At 45.3% G+C, this 9745-nt stretch overlaps 1 protein-coding gene across 1 annotated transcript; it reads left to right on the forward strand.

Moving 5' to 3' along the window:
- Positions 1-686: 686 nt before the first annotated feature.
- On the forward strand, positions 687-1625 carry LOC140913720 (olfactory receptor 8U3). The gene has a single exon (XM_073350523.1). It carries the CDS (start codon positions 687-689, stop codon positions 1623-1625), a length of 939 nt encoding a protein of 312 aa, XP_073206624.1.
- Positions 1626-9745: the final 8120 nt, after the last annotated feature.

A 9745-nucleotide genomic window follows, 5' to 3' on the forward strand; every position in this document is an offset into this window, starting at 1 on the left:
TGTCTTCTGCAGGTACATGCATTTGGACTGAATCATGCTTACATACAAATTCAGACACTGAGGTCATCACCTGGGATTGAACCAAGCTCTTTGGAAGCCAAAGCATCACGTTCCATGCCTTGTGCTAAAGGAAAAAAACCCTCATCTTTTGGAGAAAGCAGCAGTTTACAGGTGCCGGGGGCGGGGGTGGTGTGGTGTGTGCATTATGTTATGACTCTGGGATTTCATAGCAAGTAATGCAAAGCCCATTTTCATTTTCTGAACAGGCTTAATGATCACACTAAGTAACCCAGAACTGAAATGGCAGATCCCACCTTGTATGAATTGGGAAGAGCACCGCTTGGCACAAACTCTCACCCCTTGTTTTCAGCCCAACATTCTCATGCAATAGTCAGAAGTCACTGTTTGCTGCTGTGTGTAGGAACAGCCATGCCCATGGGTGGGGCATAGTTAACCCACTGGTTCTTACATTTCTGCTGTGTGTCCATTTTTTCAGATAACTGGAATGATTGGCTCTGAACCTCTGGCTCTGTGGACTAAGGCCTTTTCTTGATTCAGCAGGGGAGTCCCCTAAGAAACTAACCTCCATAATTTCTTCCCTTCCTCTCCTTCTAGGGAGGGGATAGAATTCCTGAGCCACCTGCCTGGCCACGTCACTGCAGCTCCCTGGTCTTGGTTCAGAGGAGATGAAAAAGGGAAATCACTCAGTGGTGACGGAGTTTGTTCTCTCAGGACTGACAGATCGTCCAGAGCTTCAGGTCCCTCTCTTTGTGTTGTTCCTAGTGATCTACATTGTCACCTTGGTAGGGAATCTGGGGATGATTGTGTTAATCAAGATTGACTCCCGTCTCCACACCCCCATGTACTTTTTCCTCGGTCATTTGTCTTTCTCTGATCTCTGCTATTCCTCCATAATTTCCCCTAGGATGCTGCTGAACTTCTTAGCCGAGAGTAAAAGGATTTCGTACAATGCCTGCGCTGTGCAAATGTATCTCTTTAGTACTTTTGGTCATGTAGATTGCCTCCTGCTGGCTGTGATGGCATACGACCGTTATGTGGCCATCTGTAACCCGCTGCTCTATACAGTCACCATGTCCCGATGGCTCTGTCATCAGCTGGTGGCTGGGGTGTATGCCGTGGGCTTGCTGGACTCAGTGGTACACACTGTTTTTACTTTTCGTTTATCATTCTGCAGCTCCAATACCATCAATCATTTCCTCTGTGATGTTCCTCCGGTATTGTCGCTCTCCTGTTCTGACACACGCGTCAATGAGATTGTGATGTTTGCCTCGATTGGCTGCGTGGTCGTGAGCAGCATTGTGATCATTCTCCTCTCCTACGCATATATCATCATCACCATCCTGCGGATCCGCTCCGCCGAGGGCAGGCGCAAAGCCTTCTCCACCTGCACCTCCCACCTGATGGCCGTGGCCATGTTCCATGGCTCCCTCCTCTTCATGTATTTCCGACCCTCCACCAGTTACTCCCTGGACACTGACAAAATAGCCTCTGTGTTCTACACGGTGGTGATCCCCATGCTGAACCCCTTGATCTACAGCCTGAGGAACAAGGAGGTGAAAGATGCCCACTGGAAAGTGATGCACAAATTGCTCACTTTCTCTTGAGCCTGTTTACTCCATACTGCGTTACTGATTGGGAGGTGGAAGCAGGAGAACTCAGTTCCCGCTCCACTGCAATCTCATTCCTCATCATGCAGGTTATCAGTGAGCTTTATTTGGATTGTTTTTTTTTTTCTTTTATTGTGTTCCAACAATGTCTGGCAGCCCCAGAAAGGTTCAAGAAGGTTGTGACGCTTTCTGGGGGAATTCAGGATTGTGAGTCACCCTGTCTCTCTCATGTATCAGTGAGCAAGCGACTTGCAGGGGCTAAATTATTTTTGTCAGCTCTCGGACTAGCCAGCTTGTTGACCCTCCTCCATCCCCGCCCTCCAACCATTCTCCTCCAAAGCTCAGCCAGCCTTTACTTTGCCTTGCAGGTCACCTCAGTTGCACTCCAACCCTGAAAGCTCCTTGAAACATGTTTCCCGGCAGTATCCAGCCCCTATCCCTGGGCTGTCACCGAAATGACTGAGTCCACTGTCTTCAGAGAGATAGTATACACCCCAGCCTGCTAGATCAGCTGAGGATTCACGCTTTAATATATTACACTGAGATGAACTGAGAGTCAAACCAAGAATACCTTTACTAAAAATGAGCAGAGGTTTAAGCAAAGATAATAGAAACAGAAAATGGTTCCAAATGAAAGAAAAAGTGCAATGCATTTTCTCCTGACTAAAACTCAACAGGCTGCAATCCTTATGTGAGGGCTTATCTCCACTACTAGGTGGGTCGATGCTGCAGCGATCGATCCACACCAAACGCACTCCCGTAGACTCTGGTACTCCATCAAAACGAGAAGAGTAAGGGGAGTTGACGGGGGAGTTTCTCCCTTCGACCCAGCCTGGTGTGGACCCTGTGGTAAGTAGATCTAAACTACTTCAACTTGAGTTACGCTGCTAACATAACTCAAATTGTGTAGCTAAGCTTGACTTTTCCCCAGAGCGTAGACCTGCCCTGAGACTGTTTCTCACTTAAAGGCACCTCCTCAGCAGTACCAACCCACACGGCTGGGGATCTGCTGTTCATGGACCTCTTTGTCCCCCTCAGTGATGAAGCACAAAATGTCTTTTCCTCTTCTTCTTATAGTCCCGTATACCTTTGAAATGTATTCTTGTACCTCCAGAGTTCCTCTGCCTTGCTGGTGTGTGGATGCCTTGCTGTCTAGCCGGTTTTCTCACCCTTTTGTTAATGGGCTTTTCTGGTTGACTTCAAATGCAAATATAATTCCCATTGTCTCTGGCCTACCCCGTTCCATTTACATTGGAGAGCTAGGCAGACCGATATGTCAAGATGGCTGGCAATGGCTCAAAAGTGTAAATACCATCCCAAGAGCAGCCTGTTAACAACCAGGGCACAAACCCCAAATTGGTTGTGAGATCTAGCCTTAGATTTCACTGACCAATTTGCAAGTGTAAACTCCATGGTCATTACAACAGCCTTAACATGGAATCACAGACAGTCTCTTCGGGTACTTTATCTATCTTGCCACCAATGTAAGGTTACCTCTGTGATTGATGGTTTCTTAGACTGAAGATCTCAGCAATCTTAATATTTCTCTTAGTCCTAAAAGACCACTGGCTTAGCCCAGGTCAATTGCACCTTCGATCTCACACTGAAGACACTTGTAGTTAGTCCTATAAGAAACTATCTAAAGATTTATGAACTAGGAAAAAAGAAATGAGAGTTCTTTACAAGATTACATCTGGTAAACACACACCCAGATGAGTTAATCAGGTTTCAAAAGGTACTAGAAGCGTCTGTAATAAGCAAGCTGCATGTATCTTTCAGGGCGAAACCAGGCTAAATCTTATGCTTTGTAATCTTTGCCCCTCAGAGTCCAAGCAGAAGAAAAGACAGTTCTTCCTTTTTAGGGGTTTTTTATTGATTTATTTTTAATGATTATTCTGCTTCAAGTTGCAAGTGGAGCTGTTGGGAGCAAATCACTTGCACATCTCCTCTTCTGGGGGCGGGAGGGAGCCGTCAATGAAGTCTGTTGTGCTCTGATGTTCCACGGTGGTTTGCGGGTGTTGATGGGTCTCTTGTTGGACAGAAGATAACATCTCCTGTTAGAAACTTGGAGTCCGGTGGTACCTTAAAGACTAACAGATTTATTAAGGCATAAGCTTACCCTAATAAATCTGCAAAAAGAAAAGGAGGACTTGTGGCACCTTAGAGACTAACAAATGTATTGGTCTCTAAGGTGCCACAAGTCCTCCTTTTCTTTGTGCGGATAAAGACTAACACGGCTGCTACTCATAAATCTGTTAGTCTTTAAGGTGCTACCGGACTCTTTGTCATTTTTGTGAATACAGACTAACACGGCTACCCCTCTGATGCATGTTAGAAACTGGTATCTCACACTTGTTCATGCTTTTCTCCTGTCTGGTGATTTCCTGTTACAAGCACTTAAATATAACCTAATAACAGACGTGGGATACAGGCACTATAAGTGAGATGAATGCTGGCAGAAACTTACAAGCATTTCATAACCTCTAAACTCTAAACACAGTCCTATAATTCTCATGCCTGTTTTAACAAACACACAGGGGAGCCAGACTGTTTCCAGCTTTGTAGTTGTCTTCCTTCAGCTTTAGCATGAGCTGGCATGTGGTCTGTCAGGGTCACAAGGCAAACTGATATTTCTTTGTCTTGGAGAAACTTGTTTACCAGTGCTGCCTGGTTTCATCATTTGAGCATATTGTTAGTACATATCCATAGCTTTCTAATTGTTACATCACACAATGAGTATGAAGACCGGTATGATATCAGTTTTCATTTGCTTCCTTACCCGATGTTCTTTATAGAGAAATACCATCACATCAACGCGTTAGGTGTAGTGAGTTTGTCAGGGCTGAGAGGAGTTGCTTAACATGACATGGGACTCTTTGCCAGTAGGCACTGAGGGGTTGTTAGGGTTACAAGTATAAATATACAAATATATGTGATGTGCTTTGCAAGTACGCAATTGTCTGTGTTGGGAGAGAAATAGGGCACCTAATCCATCTCCCTCTCCTTTGACATGGAGTTGGTTTCATTAGACAGTGGCGAGTGTGGAGTGCAGGATTTCTGTGGCTGCACCAAAGGGAAGTTCACACACCGTGCTGGTTCTCCGTTGTCTTTCATGTGTTCTGTGCTGTCCAAATCAGTTGTAGAGATTGTCACCTGGCTTGTTGTCCATGCACCAAGCATGGAAAGAGGCTTACAGTCAGAATGGCCTTTCTTTTAGGTTAAGAGAACGACAACACACAGAAGAACAAATGTAAAGTTTAATTATAAAGTGCACTGTTTGTGGACACTGCCAGCAATGCCTCTCTGCCATGTACATTGGCCAAACCGGACAGTCTCTATGCAAAAGAACAAATGGACACAAATCAGACATCAAGAATTGTAACATTCAAAAACCAGTAGAAGAGCACTTCAATCTCCCTGGACACTCAATAACAGACTTAAAAGTGGCCATTCTTCAAGAAAAAATCGTCAAAAACAGACTTCAGCAAGAAACTGCAGAACTGGAATTAATTTGCGAAGTTGACACCATCAAATTAGGCCTGAATAAAGACTGGGAGTGGCTGGGTCACTACAAAACATAATTTTCCCTCTGTTGATACTCACCGCTTCTTGTCAACTGCTGGGGCTGGGCCACATCCACCTTGATTGAATTGGCCTCGTTAGCACCACAAAAAGTAATTTTCCCTCTGTTGATATTCACCCCTTCTTGTCAACTTGTAAATAACTATTGGGAATGGGCCACATCCACCCTAATTGAATTGGCCTCGTTGGCACTGACCACCGCACTGGGTAAGGCAACTCCCATCTTTTCATGTGTTGTATATTTATACCTGCCTACTGTATTTTCCACTCCATGCATCTGATGAAGTGGGTTATAGCCCACAAAATCTTATGCCCAAATAAATTTGTTAGTCTTGAAGGTGCCACAAGGACTAGTTGTTTTTACTGATACAGACTAACCCGGCTACCCCTCCAAAACCTCTAGGACAGTGAACTGAATAGCAAAATGGCATCTGGGGGTGAGGAGGCGGGATGGCATTTTTTGTAAAAGTGAAATAAACAGGAAAAAAGTCATACCCCACACAACATATTTACACCCCATCACCATGTTTACTGTGAGTTCTTGCTTTTAGGTCTCCTGGAAAATATTCTAGACTCTGAAGAGCAGGGATTCAGGGAACATTATAGCTCAGGGCATGGTGAATGGGACCTGGATAGCTCTGGACCTGGAACTAATTTTTCAGTTTGCTGAAAAAGAAAAATTCTGCTTCACCCAAACTGGAAAACCACCAAAAATATTTTTGAATTCAAAGCGTCAGCCAAAGAAATATTCCTTTTGGGTTGATTGAATCATTTCAATACCACGACTTTCAGCGGCAACGTGTGGGAGGGACAAACTGGGTCAGGTGCCCTTTTTTCACAGCGGCCCACACAAGCCCCCAGAGTTTCCTGTCGGTGCCCCCTCCCATTTTCAAGAGTCACTCCTGACCACTTTACCATCTCCTCCTCCGACATGGTACCCGATTCCTGGCCAAAAAACCCATGGCTAAAACTATGCGTGGAAAGTTTCACCCTCTTCTAGCTAAATTTTGTGTCTCGGTCACGGTCTCAAGTGATGATGATGAGCAGGGGCGTACACAATGTGGGAGAAGCAGGGGCACGGCCCCCCCAGAATCTCTGCCACTGCCTGCAGCTTCTACACTGGCCCCCGCCCCTAGATTCCCTCCCCCGCTCTTTCCCCCTTTCTGCCAGGGTGGAAGTCGGGCTGACCATGGCTGGAGATGTGCCTGGGAACGGCACTCCAGCTCGCACTCCTGCTGAGCCCCACTAGATGGCACCCAGAACAGGGAAGCCGGGCTGGCGGCAGAGTTCTGCTAAGGGGGATCCAGGGAGCCCTGTCCCTTTCTCGCCCGCAGCCACCAGTAAGTGTCCGGAGCCCGGGACAATGTGGGGTGGAGGCAGCGGGATGCTGGGAGGATGGTGGGGATCCCAGGGAGGCAACGGGAGCTAAAGGGATGGGGGAGGCAGCAGGGCCTGGAGGAATGGGGGAGTGGGGGGTCAGTATTTAAATGTCCCCCCCAAAATAGTTACATTTAAATGCCTGTGCATGCCCCTGATTATGAGTAGAACGGGTTACGGAGCCTTTCAACTTCAAGGCCCTTTGCTTACTGAGGCTAAGATCAACAATGCTGAGTGTTTGGACTGTCCACTCCCTTCGCCCTTTAACACCAAGATGCACAATGTTAAAGAACTCATAAAGTGCTCTGGTGTTTGCTGACACCTGCAGTAAAAGTAGGTAGATAGATAGATAGTGGAATTATCTGTGAACCCTGGAGTGAAGTATCATCTATCTATCTATCTATCTATCTATCTATCTATCTATCTATCTATCTATCTATCTATCTATCTATCTATCTATCTATCTATCTATCGAAAGGAACAATATTAGTAGTGTTATTTTCACTTTGCTGATTTGCTGCTGACATCTGTCTATTGATATATCTATCACATCTATTTAAGAATGAATGGATTTGTGTGTAATAAAATAATCTCTCATCGTATATAAAACATATTTGCCTCTTTGCATTCTGAATAACCAGAGACAGCATTTCCTGCTTGATATCAATTCCTGCTTGATAACTCTGTTTACTGCTTGAATATAAAATGAAGCAGAGCACACATTTCTTTGTTAAAGATAGACCTGTTTGCCCAATTCAGTATGAAATGTATTAATAAGAACTTAAGAACATAAGAATGGCCATACTGAGTTGGAGCAAAGGTCCATCTAGACCAGTGTCCTGTCTTCTGAGAGTGGCCAATGCCAGGTGCCCCAGAGGGAATGAACAGAACAGGGAATCATCGAGTGATCCATCCCCTGTCGCTCATTCCCAGCTTCTGGCAAAGAGAGGCTAGGGACACCATCCCTGCCCAGCCTGGCTAATAGCCATTGATGGACCTATCCTCCATGAATGTATCGAGTTCTTTTTTGAACCCTTTTATAGTCTTAGCCTTCACAATATTCTCTGGCAAGGATTTCTCAGGTTGGCTGTGCATTGTGTGAAAAAATACTTCTTTGTGTTTGCTTTAAACCTACTGCCTATTCATTTCATTTTGTGGCCCTTAGTTCTTGTGTTATGAGAAGGAGTAAATAACACTTCCTTATCTACTTTCCCTCCACCAGTCATGATTTGGTAGACCTCTATCATATCCCCCCCTTAGTCATCTCTTTTACAAGCTAGAAAGTCCCAGTCTTATTCATCTCTCCTCATACAGAAGCCGTTCCATAGCCCTAATAATTTTTGTTGCCCTTTTCTGAACCTTTTCCAATTCATCTCTTTAGAGATGGGGTGACCACATCTGCATGCAGTATTCAAGATGTGGCAGTATTCAAGATATTATATACAGGCAATATTATAGTTTCTGTCTTATTATCTATCCCTTTCAGAATAATTCCCAACAGTTTGTTCACTTTTTTGACTACCGCTGCATATTGAGTGGATGTTTTCAGAAATATCATACAATGTAATCTTATAACTTCACGTACAATGTTGCCACATGTATTTTATCAGGACAATACTGATCAGCAAATTATGAGTTTTCAAATGATACATTATAAGGCATACTTTAAAAAGCCAACAAAACAAAACAAAAATCCACACAAACAATTCCACCCCCACCACAAGTTACACTCTCCCAAATACAAGAGAAAAAAGTCAGCTATTCGAACATATGAAACGTAGAATGCGAGAGGACTCCTGTCTGTGAAGCATACCAAACAGGTGTAGCCATACCCATAGCCCTAAGTAATCAGCAGCACAATCAGAACAAATTCCATGGGAACAACCCCTAGATTGCACAGTAACACCCTTCAAAGTCTGTGGGAATGTCAATTTATTCTATCGCCATGAAACTCTTCACTCCCATCCCTCCCACCTCCAAAAAACCACTGTGCAATGGTGATTTACACCATCTGCGAATCTGGCCCAATGACTCCCAGGAAGAGGCATCCATTGACAGCAGCAGGGGATGTGGTCTAATGGGTAGTGTCCATGTTATGGTTACCTCTTTAAGCAAGTCTATCCATATCCAGCAGAGCTAGGCTCAGTGCAGACAAGCCCCGAGCATCCTCAGGAGGCACAAGCTGAGGAACGTAGAAGGTCCAATGATGCCCGTGTGATGTCATTATAAGGCAGGGGAGGATGCACATTCTCTCTTCCCTAGCTTCACCAGGTTGCTGGGCAGGGACAAGAGGCTGCCACTAGCAACATCTCCATGCAGGAGATTGTGCAGGAAGGGCTCATCTCTACTTCGGAAGCAACCAAGTCCTGAGACCTGTAGGAAGAGAATGGATATTTGCAATACATAGGAGCTGTTAGTGTTACAAGTGGGTCATTTCACAAGATGAAATCCCTGACCATGCATTGAAGAGATCCCAGCATGGAAGGGCACAGAAATTAAATTGCCCCCTCTTTCACGGGGACTTTACTATTTGTCATTCTTGAATTGCTCTTTTCCTGTGAAATAAAAGGCATTTGCCTAGAAAGGTGAAGGCTACTCTTTGCGTGTGAAACCATAAAAATCAAGCTCTTCCTCTCATCTGTCAAAACCTGCACCACCATTGTCCAACATGCCATTTTTATAACAGTGATTCGATTCAGAAGGGTCATTTCCACAGTTCCCTCTCAGGTGTGTGCCTGGGTTACCACGCACGAGGCAGTGAAGGGCAATGCGCTTAATTAGGTGCCTGGACCCTGGAGAGGATGCACGTGTAAGATGGGTGGTGGCCTTGGGAGGAATAGGGAGTAGGTGAGGGAGCAGTGGAGTGAGATGGGGAGTGAGGGGAAATTGGGACGTGCAGGGCTGCACCGGCTGGAAAGAGACGTGACTCTCTCCAGCTCCAGGGCAGCGGCTGCTGGGGAGAGATGGCCCTCCTTCCCAGCCCCAGCTCAGTGGCTGCTGCGGTGCAGGAGAGAGACCGCTCTCCCTAAACAAAGGCTAAAACATAACGGAAATCACTTGTCGAGACAAGTGATTTCCATTAAGTTTTAGCATGTGTTTGGGGAGAGGTATAGGAAACCATTAAGGCCAGATCTTTGCTGTCTGGGATAGTTTTGGCT

This window comes from Lepidochelys kempii, chromosome 6, assembly GCF_965140285.1.
Source record: "Lepidochelys kempii isolate rLepKem1 chromosome 6, rLepKem1.hap1, whole genome shotgun sequence".
NCBI classification, from domain to species: Eukaryota; Metazoa; Chordata; order Testudines; family Cheloniidae; genus Lepidochelys; species Lepidochelys kempii.

Bases quoted from the DNA above. Each gene is read 5' to 3' on its own strand.
- LOC140913720 (XM_073350523.1), top strand. From the start codon at position 687: ATGAAAAAGGGAAATCACTCAGTGGTGACGGAGTTTGTTCTCTCAGGA.